Source organism: Lithobates pipiens, unplaced genomic scaffold, assembly GCF_037356315.1.
Source record: "Lithobates pipiens isolate NorthernLeopardFrog02 unplaced genomic scaffold, aLitPip1_a1.2 Scaffold_27, whole genome shotgun sequence".
NCBI classification, from domain to species: Eukaryota; Metazoa; Chordata; class Amphibia; order Anura; family Ranidae; genus Lithobates; species Lithobates pipiens.
The window spans coordinates 136,808,454-136,830,076 of NW_027507788.1; the positions used below are offsets into that span (position 1 = coordinate 136,808,454).

A 21,623-nucleotide genomic window follows, 5' to 3' on the forward strand; every position below is an offset into this window, starting at 1 on the left:
AGACCTTTGTAATAAAGCAATATAGTATATTGTATATGGGATGTTTATTTGTTGGTAACTGTCCAATTTTTCTCCTTCTCAGCTGTTTGATGAAGACAATTGCACTGTGCTCTTTGCAGGCAGAACGCTGACAATGGTTGGTATGTGGACTGTGCCCAGGGGAACTTTCAGTACCTTACAGAAGGCTTTTCATAGTCAACAGAGTTAATACTCTGCTAAACTGAACCAGTGGACCTCATTGTCATAGAATGAGGGTCCTGGCTTTTGTTCAGGCTTTACATGGCATTGTAGTGATATAAGTTTCCAAAAAAACTGCTGCAATAGGAACAGGATCATTTTCAGTAGGATTATAACCCATATTTAGACATATACTATATTGTCAAAAGTATTGGGATGCCTGCCTTTACACGCACTTGAACTTTAATGGCATCCCAGTCTTAGTCTGTAGGGTTCAATATTGAATTGGCCCTTTGAAGTCAGGACTCTGTGCAGGCCACTCAAGTTCCTATACCCAAAACTCGTTCATCCATGTCTTTATGGACCTTGCTTTGTGCACTTGTGCGCAGTCATGTTGGGACAGGAGGGGGACATCCCCAAACTGTTCCCACAAAGTTGGGAGTATGAAATTGTTCAAAATGTCTTGGTATGCTGACGCTCAAATGCTGCATACACACGATTGGAAATTCAGCCAGCAAAAGACCGATGAGAGCTTTTGGTCGGAAAATGCGACTGTGTGTATGCTGTATTGGACTTTTGCTGGCCAAATTCCAGTCAGCAAAAGATTGAGAGCTGGTTCTCAATTTTTGGTTGGAAAAAGTTCCCATCAGAAATTCCAATCGTCTGTAGCAATTCTGATGAGCAAAATTCCTATGCATGCTCGGAAACAATTGAATAAGCATTGAACTTCATTTTCTCGGCTTGTCGTGGTGTTGTACGTCACCGCGTTCTTGACGATCAAAAGTTCAGCAAACGTTTGTGTGACCGTGTATATGAAGCCAAGCTTGAGCGGAATTCCGTCGTAAAAAACATCCAAGATTTTTCAAACGGAAAATCCGCTCATGTTTATGGGGCATAAGAGTTCCCTTCACTGGAACAACCCCTGAAAAACAACCCCACATCCAGGGCTTGAGTCCTGCAGGAACACATGGGAACTTTTTCTACAGCAGGAATGACATTCCCTTTGCACTGTGGCTGCAGGGGGCCGACCCTGCCCTCTCTCCTCCTCTTGTGTTAAACATGATGTCCCTGTCAGTGGCGGAGTGTAGCATGTGTAGTACTGCAGCAAGGGTTAATAGATCATTGGGCACTCGCCGAGCTCATGCTGTTCACCGCTAGATTGTTGGGCTCTGGCTGGCTGACATGGTTCTACACCTCCAGGCAGCATTAAACACAGCAGGAGCATTGCCTGTAGTCCAGCCCACCCTGTCAGGCAGCACTGAGCACACTGGGAGTGGTGCCCATAGTCCCGCCCACTACTCTCTAGCGGTGGACGGGACTATGGGTGCCGCTCCCACTGTGTTCAATGCTGCCTGGTGGTATAGAACCATGTCAGTCAGTCTGAGCCTGACAATCTGACAGTGAACGGTGTGAGCTTGGCGAGTGCCCAATGATCTATTAACCATTGCTGCAGTACTACACACGCTACACTACGCCACTGAGAAGGACAGCATGTGTTTAGATTTTTGCAAATTCCCATTGGCTTGCAGCGCTTCCCACCTTGGGCTTGGGGGAAGCTGCAATGATGGGCAGGGTGAGGATGCATTGATGGGCACAGTAAGGCTGCAATAATGGGCACAGTGAGGCTGCATTGATGGGCACAGTAAGGCTTCTATAATGGGCACAGTGAGGCTGCATTGATGGGCACAGTAAGGCTGCAATGATGGGCACAGGTGAGGCTGCAATGATGGGCACAGATGAGGTTGCATTGATGGGCACAGGTGAGGCTGCATTGATGGGCACAGGTGAGGTTGAATTGATGGGCACAGTAAGGCTACATTGATGGGCACAGTGAGGCTGCACTGATGGTCACAGTGAGGCTGCATTGATGGGCACAGTGAGGCTGCATTGATCGGCACAGGTGAGGCTGCATTGATCGGCACAGGTGAGGCTGCATTGATGGAGCACAGGTGAGGCTGCATTCATGGGCAGAGGTGTGGCTGCATTGATGGGTACGGAGAGGCTGCAATTATGGGCACAGTGAGGCTGAATCGATGGGCACAGCGAGGCCGCAATGATGGGCACAGTGAGTCTGCATTGAACCATTATCACACATTGTGTTTTTTTTTTGTTGGTATAGCACGTAGGTTAAATTATTTTGTTGTTAGATCTGTTTTCCATATTTATTTTTTTGATGCATGTGAATTTTGGAGGTATCCTCGTAAACTGTCACTTTACAATAAATATTGCACTTTATTTATTAAAAAAGGAGTGCGTATATTTACACACAATTCCCACACTTTTTTTCCCAGGACTTAACCCCTGCCCACATCATAATCCCCCTTCCAACAAAGATTTGGACCAGTGCACAAAGCAAGGTCCACAACGACATTGGACAGCAATTGCCTCCCAGGATGATCTGCAGATGGCAGATCATCCTGGGAGGGAATTGCTGTCCAACAATTCGAATCTAAGGAGCATATCTATAGTTGGGGATACCGGTATTTTTATACCGTTAGGTCCAACTGTTGTGGACCTTCCTCTGTGGATAATTTGGGTGCAACTCTTTAACATCAATACATAGAAGTCCAGGTTTCCACCAGAAGTTTGGGCATCTTGACTTAATTGTAGATGGATCCTGAAGGATGTAGTTCTCTATAACATATCCCTCTCTATGGTATCATCATATGATCTTTGCTTTTATCCAGCCACTTGTGGATTATCCATATCAGTTCAAATGAAATGTACAGTGATTATATGCTTATGCGAGATAAATGAATTCTCTTGAAGAAGCCCTATGATGTATGGTGAAACATGTTGAGATGTTTCCGCATTGCAACTGTTTATTTTCATTTTGTGCTATTTCTTTACTAATTTCAATTATGTATTGGCCACATTGTTGCAGCGTGTCTGACATACAGCAACTCCGACCTAGGTAAAGAGTCTCTGACAGAGACTCTTTACCACATGATCAGCCATGTCCTACCACATGATCAGCCATGTCCAATCACTGCTAATCACGATGTATACAGGAAAAGCTGTTTATCCTCACTCGTGTCTGACAGACGCAAGTAGAGGAGAGACGATCTGTGCGGATTGTTTATCAGCGCAGCCCCCCCTTGTATGCCCACCCCAGGACCACCTGAGATGCCACCAGGATCACCAGTGCTGGCCAACACTGATGACCACCAGGATGGCATCCCCGGTGGCCATGGATGGCAATGTGTGCGCACACATGATGCCAATCAGTGCCCACCAGCAATACCTGCCAGTGCCTCCTAAGCAGTGATGCCAATCAGTGACATCTATCAGTGTCAATCAGTGCCACTCAGTGTCCACCAGTGTCACCTATCAGTGCCCATCCATGCCCATCAGTGCCCACCTATCATTGCTCATTAGTGCTGCCTATCAGTGCCCATCAGTGCCACCCATAAGTACCCATCAGTGCCACCTTTTAGTGCCCATCTGTGCTGCCTATGAGTGCCCATCAATGCTGCATATCAGTGTCACCTATCAGTGTCCATCAGTGCCTCCTATCAGTTTCCATCAGTGTTGCATATCAGTGCCCATCAGTGCCACCTCATTAGTGCCACCTTATGGTGCTCATCCGTGCCACCGTATCAGTGCCCGGCAGTGTAGCCTCATCAGTGCCCATCTAAAAAAAAAATGATAACATTTATATACAGTATTGCATGGCTGAGTAATTGTTTTTCAAAGTGTGACAGCACTGAAATCTGAAAAATAGCATGGGCAGGAATGGGGTGAAACAGTCTGGTCTTGAAGTGGTTAAAGGGGGGTGGTGTAAGGTAGGATTTTTACCCCCTGGTGGAGGTTTGTTTTCAGCTATTTTTCACATCCTATTTGTATCCTCTGACTTTACCACAATCACTTCATAGTACCACTGTTATTTTGGTGTCAGATAATCTGGTTATATCCTGTGGTTCAGTCTGATTAGACCATATTTTGACAACATTTTTACAGCCTTTGACTGTATAGTATATTTAAAGCCAAAACTTTTCTCTTCAGTTTTGGATAGAGTAGGAATATTGATAAAGCCCACCAGTTTTTTTAATTATTGTGTCACTGAGACGATTTTCCTTCCCTTTCTGTCCTGTTGACACCATAGTAAGTGTAAGAAAATCCCCTCTTTTAGATTTTTTTTTCTCATTTTGGGGTTGATTTACTAAAGGTAAATAGACCAGGACTCCTGGACTTAAATGAGGTAAAGCTTCAGTTTGCAAAGAATACCCAATCATGTGCAAGGAAAGTAAAAAAAAAAAAAACAGCATTTTTGCTTGCACATGATTGGATGGTAGAAATCAGCAGAGCTTCTGTTCATTTACTAAGCTCTGGAGCAACTGCTCTTGCAGAGTGCAACTGCAGTCTATTTGCCTTTGGTAAATCAACCCCTAGGAGTCTATGGGGTTGATTTACTAAAACTGGAGAGTGCAAAATCTGGTGCAACTGTGCATGGTAGCAAATCAGCTTCTAATTTCAGCTTAACAAATAAATAAAACCTGGAAGCTGATTGGTTTCTATGCAGAGCTGCACCAGATTTTGCCCTCTCCAGTTTTAGTAAATCAACACTCTTGCGACTAGGGAAGGGTTGAACACCGCCCGTTTTGGTTCGCACGAGAACATACCAAACAAGCACAAAATTTGAACACTGTTAAAGTCTATGGTACACGAGCATGAATAGTCAAAAGTGCTAATTTTAAAGGCTTATATGCAAGTTATAAATGCAGTATATGCAACGGCTGTTTTTTCGAAAGCAGTGATTTTTTTAATGCTTAAAGTGAAACAATAAAAATTAAATATTCCTTTAAATATCGTGCCTGGGGGGTGTCTATAGTATACCTGTAAAGTGGTGCAGTTTTCCTGTGTTTAGAACAGTACCAAAATGACATTTCTAAAGGAAAAATTGTCATTTGAAACTACTCGTGGCTGTAATGAATTGTTGGGTCTTGACAATGTAGATAAAACGAGCATGGGATCCCCCCCCCCAGTCCATTACCAGGCCCTTTGGGCCTGATATGAATATTAAGGGGAACCCCGAAACCAAAATGAAAAAAAAATTGCATGGGGTCCCCCTAAAATCCATACCAGGCCTTTCGGGTCTGATATGGAAATTAAGGGGAACCCTGCGCCAATTTTTTTTTAAAATGGCATAGGGTCCCCCCCAAAATCCATACCAGACCTAGCAAAAAGTAAAAAATAATGCATTTTTTTCAAAATTGTCGCTGTTTTTTTGTTTATAGTGCAAAAAATAAAAACCACAGGGGTGATCAAATACCACCAAAAGAAATCTCTATTTGTGGGAAAAAAAGGATGTAAATTTTGTTTGGCAGCCACGTCGCACAACCGCGCAATTGTCAATTAAAGCGACGCAGTGCTGAATCGCAAAAAGTGCTCCGGTCAGGAAGGGGGTAAATTCTTCCGGGGCTGAAGTGGCAGAGGCGTATCTAGTGAAAAGGGTGCTTATGGCAAGCACTGAAACTGCACCCCTGTCAAAACATTTGAAACCCATCTTTCAGATAACCTTAACAAAAAAAAACAGCTAACAAAACTACAAGTCAAGCTCTTTAATCTTTCCATTAACAAATTATATTATATACAATAGTGTAGTATATCCTCCTCTGTCCAATTCACCCCCCACAATGGTGTAGTGCCCTGACCTTCCTTTCTGTAGGGGAGTGCCACTGCCCCCGAGTCACCAAGACCGTCACCGAGTGCCTTGCCTTTCTTTGATCTTCCATGATCCATCCCTCCTGCCTCCATCACACCATCCCTCCTGTCACCATCACACCATGCCTTCTGCCTCCATCACACCATTCATCCTGCCTCCATCACACCATTAATCCTGCCTCCATCACACCATCCCTCCTGTCACCATCACACCATCCCTCCTGCCTCTATGATCCATTCCTCCTGCCTCCATCACACCATCCCTCCTGCCTCCATCACACCTGCCTCCATCACACCATCCCTCCTGTCACCATCACACTGTCCCTCCTGTCACCATCACACCGTCCCTCCTACCTCCATGATCCCCCCATCCTGCCTCCATCACCTACTCTATGTATTACCTTAAGATGTGCCTGCCTGCCCTGGGCTGGTCCGTTCGTGCTGTGGATGCCTGGCCTGGGCTGTCACGCTCATGCTGTCACTCTGTCCCTGACTCTCTGGATCGTCAGGACACTCAGACCACTATGAGGGCTCCTCCGTTCCTCCTGCACCTCTCGCCTCTTGCTCCTGGTGACTGTTTTTAAATTCTGGCATGCTTGGCGGGATGCACCATGACATCACTCACCTACCACCAGTAGTAGCACGCCGCCTAGCCTCTGTTATGTCTGCCCTCGGGACTGGGTGGCCCTGCCCACTGGCCAAATACTGGATCGGATTGAGCTGCTCCGGAGACTGCTGAAAAATGCGGCGGCCGCGGTTGGCAACACTGCTTGCTGCCCAGACACTCACGAGCATCCCCCATGGCACTTACCATATGTGCCATACCCTAGATACGCCACTGTGAAGTGGTTAGGTATTAAAACTCACTGCTGCCGAAAAAATGGACGGTTTTAAAAAACGATTTTGCATTGATACATGTCCCCTGGGGCAGGACCCAGGTCCATAAACACTTTTTATGGCAATAACTTGCATATAAGCCTTTACAATGAGCACTTTTGATTTTTCATGTTAGTGTCCCATAGACTTTAACGGTGTTCCGAATTTTCCCCGAACACCGTATTTTGTTCGGTGTTCGCAGAACATCCGAACAACCAATGTCCGGCCCGAACTTATGCTTGGTCTCAACCGTTCGCCCATCCCTACTTGTGACAGTGGCTACTGGTACAAAATGAGAGGGCGAATCTCCCAAGGACACAAACAGCAATAAAATCTTGACATAGGTTCTAACATTTGCCCAGTCAATTTAAAAGTAAAAAAAATAAATAAAAGCTGCTGTATATGAGCCACAAAAATGCAAATTTTATATTTCATTTTATCAGCAAATAATATGCTAGGATGTAGCAATATAACAAAAGAAGGCAAAATGTATTTTAAACAGTTTATTTGTTAATGACAAAGAGACAGAAGTGGTGTGTAAATGTAATTTGGAAAAGGTGAGTTTCTTTTATAATGATCACTAAATATAAAAAATGGTAAAAACACCTCCACGAAGGGGCGATGGGTCCTGCAGGATGATGTTGACGATCCATCTTCTGACCTGAGATAAACATACAACAATGTATAAAGGTTTATGCAATGCTGGCATATTCTACAGTTCCTTAAGATGATTTCCTAAACAAGAGATCCAAAATAATTTGCAATATGTGTCCGCCCTTCTTCAAGGAAGTTGTTCTAAATCTGTGCATAAACCAACTACAGACAGCTAAGAGAAGTAGAAGGTCATGCAAAGCTTTCGTTCTTTTTGAAGTTGTAGTAAACCGCATAAAAAAAAAAATAGGCACCGGGCAGTAGTGATCAGCTGAATATACCATAGATGGACTACGGATAGGTCCAGAGAACTTTACTAAAGTGTGGCTGCAGAATCTGAACCCCATTAAAGCCAAAAGGAGGCAAATTTGTAGAAATCAGTAATAACCTTTTTTTTTAGATTAATAGACCAGGGATTATCAAACAAGTGGTGGGAGGCTGGGCACTGCTCTGGGGAATATGTATCATAGCAAAAACAATTTGTAAAAAAATGTATTTGGTAGGGAGAAGCCATTTTAATAATGCCGGAAAAGAAATATTATGCCGCATACTCACAACCGAACTTTCCGGCAGAAAAGGTCTGACAGTCTTCCCGACTGACTTTCAGCGGAGTTCCGACGGATTTCCGAATGAACGGACTTGCCCACAAACGAATGGCCTAAGTCTGATTGAAAGTCCATTCATTTTGAACATGATAACGTAAGACGGGACTAAAAAAGGAAGTTCAATAGCCAGTAGCCAATAGCTTCCCTTGTGCCGTATTTGGTCCGTCGGACCAGCACACAGACGCACGGTTTTCCCGATAGGAATTGAGTCCGTCAGACAGATTTGAAACATGTTCTATTTCTAGATCCATCTTATTTTTTTAATGAAAAACAATCAGATTAGCCCACACACGATCGGACTGTCCGACGGACTGATTCGTTGGACCTAGTCTGTCGGAAAGCCCGGTCATGTGTATGCGGCATTAGACATGCAAAATTCCTTTAAATAACATGGCTCAGGGATGCCCTTAACCCGCTTGTGAACTGACTCATCTGTACGATATATACAACCTACTACAGCAAAACTGACATTTACAGAGAAAAATAAATGAAGTTTAACCACTTGGGATCCGCGCTATTGCCAAATGACGGCATTAGCGCGGATCTACTTTTCCGGGACTACGTCTACTGACGTCGTCCCGGGTACGAGCGGCCTGCGCGCGCCCTGAGGGGCGCGCGCGGCGCGCTCTGTGATCGGCGAGTTTGTGAGACTCGCCTGATCACCGATCCGTGCAAGGGGTCGATCCCGACCCCTTATCACGTGATCAGCTGTCAGCCAATGACAGCTGATCATGTGATAGAACGGAGCCGGTAATCGGCTATTATTCCTCCTCGCGCTGACAGCGCGAGGAGAGAAAAAAAGCGCCGATCACCGGCGGCCGTGATCGGGACATAAGTCCCGATCACGGCCAGCAATACAGCTGACCACCTGCCCCCTGCCAGTGCCCACCTGCCCACCGCAGTGCCATCCTGAATAAAAGTAAGTGCCCCCCATCAGTGCCACCCAGCAGTGCCCATAGTGCCCACAGTGCCACCCACAGTGCCACCCACAGTGCCACCCACAGTGCCATCCAGCAGTGCCACCAACAGTGCCACCCACAGTGCCCACAATGTGCCTCCAAGGTGATGCACCCCAGTGCCGCCCATCAGTGCCGCCCATCAGTGCCCAGCAGTGCCGCCCATCAGTGCCCAGCAGTGCCACCTATCAGAGCCACCTATCAGTGCCACCTATCAGTACCCATCAGTCCCATCTATCAGTGGTACCTATCAGTGCCCATCCGTGCCACCCATCCGTGCCACTTATCCGTGCCACCCATCCATGCCATCTTATCTGTGCCCATCTTTGCCCATCAGTGCCGCCTTATCTGTGCCCATCGGTGCCGCCTTATCTGTGCCTATTAGTGCCGCCTTAACTATGCCTATCAGTGCCCACCAGTGCAGCCTATCAGTGCCCACCAATGCAGCCTATCAGTGCCCACCAATGCAGCCCATCAGTGCCCACCAATGCAGCCATCAGTGCCGCCTAATCAGCGCACTTCAATGAAGGAGAAAAATGACCCGTTTTCAAAATTTTATAACAAACTATTAAAACATGATTTTTTTTTTTTTTTTTGCATCTTTTTTTGTTTGTTTAGCAAAAAATAAAACTCCCAGCTGTAACTAAATACCACCAAAAGAAAGCTCTATTTGTGGGAAAAAAAATGATAAAAATGTAATTTGGGTACAGTGTTGTATGCCCGCGCAATTGTCATTCAAAGTGCATCAGCGCTGAAAGCTGAAAATTGGTCTGGGACTGAGGGGGGTTTAAGTGCCCAGTAAGCAAGTGGTTAAAGAATGTGTAAACCCAATATTTCATATTCCTTATATGTCCCTGCTGTACCATGTACTTGTATGAAAAAATATCCTGTTCTCTTTGTAATGCTTCCTTTGTGTGAAATACCTTGTGTTCCTGCCAGTCTCTCTGTTTTCCTATTAAAAACTGACCACACTAGACATGAGACAGTTTTCTAGCTGTGCTGGGAACTCAGCCTCCTCTGCACAGCACGCCTCACCTGCATAGCCATTTTCTGGGAAGCTCAGTGTGCAACCAAAGGGTCCCTGCCCCCACCTATAACTGGCCTTCACAGCAAGGAGCACATGGAAGGGCAGACACATGAAAAAAAAAGCTTGGTGTGCTGCTGTTTCTTCTTCCTAGCTCTTATGCAGCTGAGAACAGAGGGTATGCGATCAATTCTAAAGAAGGAAAAAAAAGGTATTTATGTTTTTATTTTAAACTAAATGGGTTGTTTTACAAGGTGAGGGTTTACACATACTTTAAATTGCCTGAAAATGACAGCTCCTGTCTGCTATCTTATGTTTGTAAACAAACAGCCAGGGTTTTACTACTTCTATACCAGACCCTTATCATAGATATGATAGTATGACATTATTGGGGGACACCATGCAAAAAGTAAAAAAAAAACAGGTTCCCCCTAAAAATATATACCAGACTCTTATCCTTGATGTGATTCTAAAGATGTCCAGAAATCTCCATACATTTTAAAGCCATTAAACCCTATTTTTTTTGCATCCCATTCTTGTTTGTGACTAGTTATTTCCCATTTGTATGCTGCCATTCAGTTATTCTGGAAAACAGAAAATTGTTATGAAATATTTACCGTAAATTTCCTTTCCTGATTAATTCCATGGCATTTGTGTGCTACCGTGGAGTTAATCAGGAATGGAAAATTAGGGTAAGTATTTGATAACAATTTTTCGTTTTCTTGGGAGACTCAAGCCCCATACACACTATCAGATTTTCTGCTGATTTTTGTCTTCAGATTTAAAAAACCCAGGTAGTAGACTGCCTGATTGCATACACATTGAAACTCCTAAGGTTTGACCTCATATTATATGGTTTTGGTAAATCTGAAGGAAAAAAATCTGCAGAAAATCTGATAGGCCGCGTACACACGCGGGGACTGTTCGCCCAACTTTGTCCGCTGAACAGTGCTTCGGTGGACAGTCCGCTCGTGTGTGGGCTTTCAGCGGACAGTTTCAGCGAACAGTCCGCTGAACAAGGTTTTTCGGAAATTCCGAAAAACTGTCCGCTGAAACTTTGTTTCAGCGAACAGTCCCCTCGTGTGTAGGCTTGTTCGTCAAACTAAGTTCCGCGCATGCTCAGAAAGGATTTACACGCCGAAAGTTATAATGCAGTGTATAGGACGTCGTATTTTTCGTCCCGTCGTACGTGCCGTTCACGTCATCGCGCACGGTTTCAGCAAACTGTTCGTTCGTCGTGTGTGGCCATGTCCGTCCATGCTAATTTTGAGCGGACTGTTTGCTGAAACTGTTTGACGGACAAAGTTGGGCGAACAGTCCCCGCGTGTGTACGCGGCCATAGTGTGTATTGCTCCAGAGTACTTGGAAGAAGACAAATAAAGAAAAAAATATGAAAAATGTACAATGGACAAAAATACATTAGGATATTAGTTTCAGAAGCCACCAGATATCTGGTATACTCTGCATCCAGCTATGATTTCTAAAAATGCCAAACAATTCAGATATGTTTTTGTTTTATAAGAGCATTCTGGACATTGTTTGGTGTTCAGATTTCTCCCAGGAATGTAATATTTTGCTCATGTAATCCCTGCTGTTGTCTGAATTTTTTTTTTTAAATGACAACAATGGACTTAGACTTATCATGTGACTATAGCATGACTTATTATTCAGGTAGAAAAGCCTGCAGGATTTAAGAAGTTAGTGGAATTATTGTGTGAGTTTAAGTACAGATAGCAGCTGTGACACTGCAATTAAATTTTCTGATATATTTGCAATATATTGCATGCACCTAGGCAAGGAAAGTTGGACTTACACTTTACAAAAATACACGAAAATTTGATTATATTTGCTCGAGATTTGGCTATTTTTTGGGGATTGTACACAATCGTCCTATAGCACGTGTGTACTTCATTAATTGTCAGTATAAATGATCAAGCCAAATGTAATAGAGAATTGGAGTAATTGAGCTGGAGTAAGTCATTTTACATTTTTAAGAGGCCATGATATGCAATAACACCTGAGAAAAGCAGAACAATGTAGGAGTGTAGAGAATCCAGCAAGGGACTTGAAGTTAGGCTGTGGTGGGTGCTACCATGTACAGGCCTACACCATCCTGGGGACCAAACACATGATGGTGTACTTGTTGATGGCCATTATACTGACACCATGCCAGCAGTTAACATCTAGTATTAAGCTATTTATTTTGCTACCCTCTGTTTTATTTTCCCATTAAATGCCTGCTTGCCATTGCCACAACCACCAAACATTCTGAATGGTATTTCATTTAGGGAGGTCTCAAACTTTCGGCCCTCCAGCTGTTGTGAAACTTCAAGTCCCTTCATGCCTCTGCCTGTGGGAGTCATTGTAACTGTCAGCCTTGCAAAACCTCATGGGACTTGTAGTTTCGCAACAGCTGGAGGGCCGCCAGTTTGAGACCCCTGGATTACAGGCTACATAATTAACTGTTTAACTGTAATGGTACCTTTTTAGGACTGCACAGTGCCAGAGGATTCAAATTTCTTTTTCCTGCCCTCCATTCCGCTCAGGGCATCAACATTTTTTCTCCAGTCACCAACTTCCAGTTTATCCTGTGTGACACAGGGAAACACAGATATTGTTCTCAATAAAACATAATAAGTATAGGTAACAGGCCAGGTGTACATCCACCCATATCCACATTTTATTTTTTTATTTTTTTTAGATACTGTAAGTTTTTTAACATTTGTTATAATGCATTTTCACAATTAATTTGGACAATACGGTGTGAAAATTCACAGAAAAATAGACAAGCCCCATTTTTCAAAGCCCAACACACTGCAGAGATCTGAACATGCCTTATTCAATAACATTGTTTTTTATGACACAAGCAATGTTTTGCTTTCCAAAGCATGCCTTCTGTCTGCTCAGGTAGAAATTAACCCCCTGTTGGAGCATATTGGACCATACTTTAAATATGCTTTTTTTTGTTGCTTTTCTTTGGATCAACTGCAGTTATAGGATTCTGTATATGGAGGCTTTTTATTTATTTATTTATTTGTTGTGTTTTTTTTTTCTGTTGGTTGAACTAGATGGCTGTGTGTCTTGGGTAGATCGGATCTGTACTAAGGGGGAACTATATTGGGGGGCTGTACTAAGGGGAAGAGATCTGTACTGGGGGAGCTATACTAAAGGGGGTAGAGCTCTGCACTGGGAGGAGATGTAGTTAGAGGGGATCTGTACTAGGTAGGAAGATCTGTACTGGGGGGGGGGGGTGATTTACTAAGGGGAGAGGGTAGATGTACTAAGGGGCAAGATATGTAGAGGGGAAGCTGTACTTTAGGGGAGATTTGAAGTGGAGAGGAAGATTTGAAAGTATTTGTTGAGAGATTTAAGGTCCAGAATAGGAGGAATACCTTAGTCGGGCCTTGGTATGAATGAAAACCTGAGTCTGTGTTGTAGGGGGTACTGGCACAACTACTCCCTAGGACCAGAGATGGTTCATGGCATTCTGCAAATCTGACTTTTCTTGGGCAGTATTGGTTTATTTGAGTTAAGAAACTGGTGCGAGGGTAGAGTTTTTACTTTACTTTGTTTTCCTTTGAAATCAGTGATTGAACCCACAGGGCTGGGATTCTAGAGAAAGGCAAACTGTAACAGACACCCCCCACTCTTAGAATTGACAGCGTATCTTCATTGGTAAGTGGGATTTGTGGAAGATTTGGAAGGCTTTGTGGGTCAAGTCTTGCGCCCAAATCCCCTGGTCTCAGCTCAGGCTAATCTATACTTTCTCCCCAGTGCACATTCTACCTCATCTGCTCCACAAGATAGAGCAAAAGAAGGAGATGGTGGTTTTCACTCAATCATACTAGCCCAGAAGAACCTGGTACACAAACATACTAGGACACGGCTTCTGGCCTCTTCCCAACAGGCCAAACCTGCATCAGGGCCCCCTGCTCCATCCTGCTTCACAAACCCTGGCTTTAACAGTATGGCTATTGAACCCCTGGGGTCAGAGTCTTTAATTTATACCTTGCAAAAAACAAGAAAAGCCACTGCTAAAAAAGCTCTACTATTGTACCTGGAAGTGCTGGTGTGAACAGAGGCACTTAAATCCCAGAGATTACTATGTGCCTGCATTCTGACCTTCCTAAAATTAGGTCTTCACCAGAACTTGGCCTTAAGAACTCTGAAAGGATAGATTTCGGCTTTGTCCATTCTTTTAAAAAAAAAACTTCTGGCTTTGCTCTCCCTTTTTAAAACTTTTATTAGCGGTGTATCTTAAGTCAAATGCCCTTGAAGTGCCCACTACTTTGACATATTTAGACATCATGGTGCCATAAGCATATAGAATTATGTACACTCTTTTGTAAAGTTTCACTTTTTTTCCCTCAGTTTAACTAGAACAAGAATCTGTTATATTGTACAGCCGCAGCGTATCCAACAAAAGAAAGAGATGTGGCCTCTGCAGTGCTTCAATTCACAGATTTGCTAGATGTATCCTTAAGTATCAAAAGATGGCAATGCAAGGAAAATGTACAAATAAAATAACTATAACTTGTACGTTGTTACCATTTCTAATGGCAATAACTGCTTTATGGAAAATTTAGCTCTGCAAACACACAGCCATACAACAATACAACACTTACCTTATCTGTTTCATCTTTTTTGGCTTGCTTCACTTGTTTGAGGTTGGCCCTTAGATCCATGGCTGCCTTGTGTTTTGTGCCCAGAAGTGCTCGCATCATGGCATCAGCTGACAAGCGTACCCTTCGCAGTGATGGGCGTTTGAACTTCCCTCGGAGGTCCAAAATCTTCCGATTCAAGTCCTCAATCTGTAAAATAAAAAAGGCAACATTATTTGAGATCAGAACTATAAGTTTCTTTTTACTTAAAAAGACATCGTCACTTGCTAATTTAGGGCAAAATTAGAGTATCCTCTGATAGTCCACCCCTCACCAATCCACTCTCCCTCACTGGTCCCTGCTGCCAGAGTATACCCTAAGTATGCTCCAGTGTTGAAACTTACAATAGTGGATGACGCCACTGCCATCACCTGCGCTGACTGGAAAAAAAAAAAAACTACCTCTAGCAACCTACTTGAGATAGAGGGTGCTACAGAGTAGTTGAGTGACTTATGTTAAACTAATTGGTTCATTGGTGAGTTTTCCATTGTAATGGAGATGACTGTGTAAATGATACCTCTTACGCGGTGCAATGGAACATTTTGTACCAACATTGTGAACTACTCTCAATAAATAGCTTGTTTGTTTATTCTGCAAAGTCTGATCTAGTCACCTAATGAAGATAAGCTTGTGTGTGCCATCTCAGTGTGTGTAATGAGGGGAATAATGTGTAATTAAACCAGAGTCTATACAGTATATAACATCAGTCTACAAAAGGAAGATCAGATCATTACTGAGGGGGATGGGCTATCAGGATATAGTGTTGCTTTACCCAAAAAGGGTAAAGTGTTAGTGGGGGAAATTCAATAAAGCTGCTGTGACACTTTTCTGGCGTTAATCCCTCTAGTTTCTCCTCCCTTCCTCTGCTTTCTCCTTTACCTTTGGTCTCTCTTGTGTTATAATTTGTTCCCCTGACCTAGCAATATTCTATAATAGCTAGTTGTATGTTTGTCATGCATTTTCTATTTTTAGTTGTTGGTTCATGTGATTGTCTTCAGGCCCACTGCATGCCCCCCCCCCCTTCTGCCGTGGGGCAGTTGTGTTGGCTAGTCAGCCTTGGCCATCTCCAGACACTGGTCCTCGTTGGAAAGGTAGCTTGTGGTCACCCCATGCAATATTTGCTGTTGTATCATTAATTATGTATTTTTTGTTTGATTGTCTTTACAGTATATATGCTTTATTATAGATAGTATCTCACATTATTCCTCCTGAAGAAGTGGTTTGTTCACAAAACTTGCAGAAGACTCACCATATACTGAGGATCAACTAGATCTTATACCTTCAGTTTTTCACATCTCTGAAGGTACAATATGACCAGTAAAATTTGATTTTATATGTTTAATACTATTTGGATTGACATATGAGTTTAAAATCTCATAAATCGGGGGGCACGGCTGCATTGTATTCCGGGAGTTGTAGTCCGCGCTCAAGCTCCCAGTGTGTGGCGAGAACTTAGAACAGTGCAGCCAGGAAACTACAATGCTATAATTATTTTTCTTTTTAAATTGAATGGTTTATTTGACCTATGTTATATTTGAACATGCTTAACCACTTCCGGACCGCCCGCTGTTAATTTACGCAGGTCCTTTGACGTTAAATACCGTTGTTATGGCAGCAGATAGCTGCTATAACCCCGGTATTTTCTTCAATGGCGGGCGGTCCGCTTTAGGATAAAAGTGGTCTCTGCAACGGATTCACCATGCGATCACTTTTATCGGTGGTGGGAGAGGTGCCACTGTGTCCCAGTCCTCCCTGTTTCTTTCTGGAACCATTGGTAGCAGCAGGGACGATCCGATGCTGTCTCCTGAGAGGCAGGAGGTCGAGGGAATATTGGCCCCCACTCGAATCAATGCCATTGGATGACCGAAGCGATCTCAAGCGTCACTTCCGCCTAATGGCCTTAAAGGGACAATATTTTTGTCATTGAAAAAAAATATATTTTTTAAATGTGAGATCTGAGATCATTTTGACCCCTGATCTCACATTAAAAAGGTCCTGTCATGCTTTTTTCCTATTACAAGGGATGTTTACATTCCTTGTAATAATAATAAAAGTGATCCAAACATTTTTTTTCAAAGGGATAGTGTAAAAATAAAAAAATAAAATAAATAATAATAAAAAAACAACAAAAAAAAAATGTAAAGTGTGCTCGCGCGCAGAAGCGTACGCATAAGTAAGTCATAGGGCCATAGGGTCCTGCATCTGTCAGTCAAACTCCTGTGTTGAGGAAGCAGAGGTGTGGCTTACAAGCGCTGTGTGCATCCATAGATTCCTGGCTCAGGAGAACGCCTGCATGGGTGTCCCCATAGCACACAGCTGCAAAGATTAGCTGAATATATACTGCTGGTGGAAGGATGGACTTTACTTAATTTTCACATCTTGAAATTAGCACTTGGCACTTTGATAATTATGAGCTCCATATTGTGGTCGATATGTAATTATGACATAAAAAAACAGTTTCTTGTGCACATCAGCTATCTCACAAGAACAGAAACATGGGAAGTTGCAATGAGAAAAGCAGATATGAAACTTGGACTCCTTTATATCATAAAAAACAAAGGCCCTTCTGGTAAGCACTTCCCCTCAGGATGTGGTTGTAATTTTAAGAAAGACAGTGTGGCATCATTTTAGAATGAGACATAGATAAAGTTCCCAATTTCAAATTGAACCTCTCTCCACATTCATGACACAAAAACATTAGTGCAAACAGTTGTGAATTTTAAGTTAGACTAATTAAAATATAGCGTATATTGTATGTTTGTATTAGGTGATAGCGGTATTAGGTGAAGACAAAATAGGGCTTCTTTAACCACTTAAGACTCGGAAGATTTGCTCCCTTAATGACCAGGCCATTTTTTGCAATACAGCACTGCATTGCTTTAACTGAAAATTGCGCGGTCGTGCGACGCTGTACCCAAACAAAATCAATGTCCTTTTTTCCCCACAAATAGAGCTTTCTTTTGATGGTATTTGATCACCTTTGCGGTTTTTATTTTTTGCGCTATAAACAAAAAATGAGCAACAATTTTGAAAAACAAAAAACAAAACAGCAACATTTTTGACTTATTGCTATAATAAATATCCCAAAAATTAAAAAACAAAAATAAAATTTCTTTATCAGTTTAGGTCAATATGTATATGTATTCTTTTACATATTTTTGGTAAAAAAAAAAAATCACAATAAGTGTAAATAGATTGGTTTGCTCAAAAGTTATAGCGTCTACAAAATAGGGGACATATTTATGGAATTTTTATTATTTTTTTTTTTAACTAGTAATGGCAGTGAGCTGTGATTTTTAGTGGGACTGTGACATTGCGGCGGACAGATCGGACACTTTACAGTTTTTTGGGAACACTGACATTCATACAGCAATCAGAGCTAAAAAAGGCCACTGATTACTGTATAAACGTCACTGGCAGGGTAGGGGTTAACACTAGGAGGCGATCAAGGGTTTAAGTGTTCCCTGGGAGGTGTTTTTAACTGTTTGAGGATGGGACTGACTGGAGAAGGAGGGAGATCGTTGTTCCTAATCACTAGGAACAGACGATCTCTCCTCCCCTGACAGAACGAGGATCTGTTTGTTTACACTGACAGATCCCCGGTCTGCCTGTCTCTGGAGCGAACGCAGGTGGCCGGTGAACATCGACTCCGCCAGACCCACTGGTTGGCTCTCCCACTAATGAATGGGCACACATGCTCGACATACAATGACGCAGATTCTTGCAGGGGAGCCAACTTGCCGCAGTACAACTGCAGCGGATGGTCTGTAGCTAATTAAAATGGTTCTAAAGTAAAACTGTTTATAAACCTAATGTATTCCCTGCATTAAGATAAACAACACCCCACTATCTGTTCCCCCATCATCCCTAAACAATTTATTGATTCCTCTTACCAATCCTGTGCTGTCCTGGGTGTAGCCCCGCTCTTATTGGTCTTACAGATGTCACTGAGGGCAGCAGGAGCCATACGGTTCTGCAGCTGTCAGTCAAACTCCTGTAGCTTACTAGCGCTGTGTGCATTCATACACTCCTGGCTCAGGAGCACGCCTGCATGGGTGTCCCCATAGCATACAGCTTGCTAAGGGGGCACCCAAACAAAGAAAGAGTGGACAGCGCTGGTGGGGGACTCAAGAAGAGGAGGTAAGGGACCGCTCTGTGCAGTATTGTTGTACAGAGCAGGTAAGTAAGACATCCTTTTTATTTTAATGAAAAAAAATGATTTTATTTTTATCTCTTTAATAAGGCAATACAAATAGCAAGCCTAATATAGAAAATGCAGCAATCAATAGTCATAAGCAAGTTTACATTTTATTGAAACTAAATCAATTAAGAAATTATTTTAATTCATAGCCAACAATTTTATGAAATTTTTTTATAGCATCAGTTTTTGGTAGTTCCTTACTGCCTAAGACCTAATTCCATGAGTGTTGTGTAAGCTACCAAACATCCCTCCAAACCTTGTGTCTGGTAGAGTGTAAAGATCCCAAAGGTTTAATATGCAGCTATACAGCATGTGGGCATGGCATGGCATTACTATTGCATATGAACTGCAAATGCCTTATGATTTCTATCGATTTTCTCCATCTGGCCCCCTACAATACAGAAGTCCAAATACACTATATTGCCAAAAGTATTGGGACACCTGCCTTTACACGCACATGAACTTTAATACCATCCCAATCTTGTCAAGTCTGTAGGGTTCAATATTGAGTTGGCCCACCCTGTGCAGCTATAACAGCTTCAACTCTTCTGGGAAGGCTGTCGACAAGGTTTAGGAGTGTGTCTATGGAAATGTTTGACCATTCTTCCAGAAGCGCACAGTCTCCACTCTAATTCATCCCAAAGGTGTTCCATAGGGTTGAGGTCAGGACTCTGACCTCAACCCTATTCCTCCACCCCAAAGTTCCTCCACCCCAAAGTCACTCATCCACACTATATTGCCAAAAGTATTGGGCCATTCCTCCAAATCATTTGGTGGAGGGGGGATTATGGTGTGGGGTTATTTTTTGGGCTTGGCCCCTTAGTTCCAGTGAAGGGAACTCTTAAGGTGACAGGTTAAGATATTACACAGAAAATATGTTACTGGGCAGATCACCAGGTGAAGTAAAGATTCAAATAAACTAAAAAAGAAAAGTAATGCTGTCACCACATTTGAAGGTTGGCAAGCTGTAATATAACTTTTGTTTTTGGATTTTAGGGATTTAATGCATATTTTAAATGTAAGTATTTGCCATGGATATTCAGGGGCCTTTAAAAGCAATTTATATCAAAACTATAGCCAGTTATGAAGTGTTTCCTTCTATGCATCCCAGCAAATAACATAATGTTAAAGTGATGCCATTTTTTGGCCATCTCAAATACCTGAGAATGCAAGCATTTAAAAAATGTTGGGTTGTTTGATAAACAGATCTGTTTCTTTCTATATACAGTATATCGAACATGTTATATTTTACTGTTGCTATTTAATTTCTGTGTTTGTATCATTTATGTACTATAGTGTGAAATATTCAATTACATATTAACTTTCTCTATTTACATTTATTAGACAGAAAGCAATGTCCAGCATAATGCAAGCTTGTAAACCAAGCAATATCGCCATCTTGTGGTTCATTTCCAGAATAGTTACACATTGACAGGTAAAATTAAATTTCCTATTCTATGTATGAAAATGGTAACCACACACACAGATGTTAATAGATTACGATAGATAAAGCCTCCTTTTTTATTTGCAGAGTATTTTTTAACTATGAAGATGTTTGATTTTGTATATTTGTAAGAGAGATCAACAGAATATCCTGCAAGGTAACTTTCCTTTTTTTTCTACTGTTCTTTTTTATAAATTGTATCTTTATTAAGATTTTTTTTTTCAATATCAAAAAACAAACAAACAAACAAGCAGGTAGTAAATGTCAAGCCAGAACACCATGGTATCCCAAAAGAAACAGATTAATAGAGATGGGAGAGGATAAAGTTCAACATCTATATTTAAGAGAGTGCCAGATAACCAGAGGGTGATAGAACAGTTTCTGGGTTAAGCTCTGAGTGATCCCACAAGTCCCAATTTTTTTTTAAATTGAGGAAGTGTATCATGAACTGTTGCAGTTAGGTGAAAAATTCTGCGGATGTATTCCAATATTTGCAAAGTCTGTTGAAAACCATCTCAGGCGCATAGCCCTTTTTGCTGCCAGAAGAATATAGGCAACTCATTTTTGGGGTGTGTCCAGGGATGCCACGGAACGGCAGACCCAGAAGAAACTGGATCGGGTCCAGGGGTAGAGTGATTTCAAGGAGTTTCTGTAGATGGGCATTTATAGAATCTGTTAGAAGTTTTTGAGTTAATTAATATTTTAAGTGATAAAAGTTTCTGAACAAAAAATATGATACACATGAATGTTATAATGTAATGCTAGTCTTTGAAGGTCACAGGGACATAGGACAGAGAGATATGGTTCTGCTGTATAGGTACTTCTATTTTTGAGTTACTATGTCAGGACAATCAGTGGTGTTATATAACTTAACTTTAGACTGAAGCCATATAAGAATGGGTGTTATTCTAGGATATGCTGACATAACATTATGAAACAGTTAAAGAATGGATAATGGTTGTATGGTAGGGAGGGAAGGAGAGGAAGAGAGGTGGGAAGAGAAAGAACTCTACACTTTGGAGAATGTAACATCATATGTCCCTTCCTCCTTCTGAGGCCATCACCATGCCATATGTTACCAGATGTCAGTTGTCTTTGCTTATCTTTCTGAACAATAAAACAACTCTTCTTGAAGTATTGAATGAACAAAGGATTCTTCAATTTCTACTAAGAAACTAATTCCTAATAGTACGTTGGAAAAGCGGCCTTGGATAAAGACACATACATTTCTCCTCTACACACCCTTTAGGAGAAAGGACACTGACATATTACACAAAGACTTTGCTATTCATCCAGAAACGTCCCTGTGAGTATAATAGAATACTAGAATATGTAGATTTTAGATATTTCTACATTTCTTTCAG

The 21,623-nt window shown here is 42.2% G+C and overlaps 1 protein-coding gene across 2 annotated transcripts in view; it reads right to left on the bottom strand.

The window, feature by feature from the left end:
* Positions 1–7,205: 7,205 nt before the first annotated feature.
* Positions 7,206–21,623, bottom strand: part of TNNI3 (troponin I3, cardiac type) — a 79,417-nt gene continuing 64,999 nt past the window's right edge. For both annotated transcript variants that reach the window (XM_077457539.1, XM_077457538.1), the window contains 3 exons: positions 14,579–14,764; positions 12,436–12,541; positions 7,206–7,378 (listed from right to left, as the gene is read on the bottom strand). In XM_077457539.1, the coding sequence (XP_077313665.1) occupies positions 12,440–12,541; positions 14,579–14,764 (288 nt within the window). In that variant the 3' untranslated portion in view covers positions 7,206–7,378; positions 12,436–12,439. The remainder of the gene's footprint in view (positions 7,379–12,435; positions 12,542–14,578; positions 14,765–21,623) is intronic.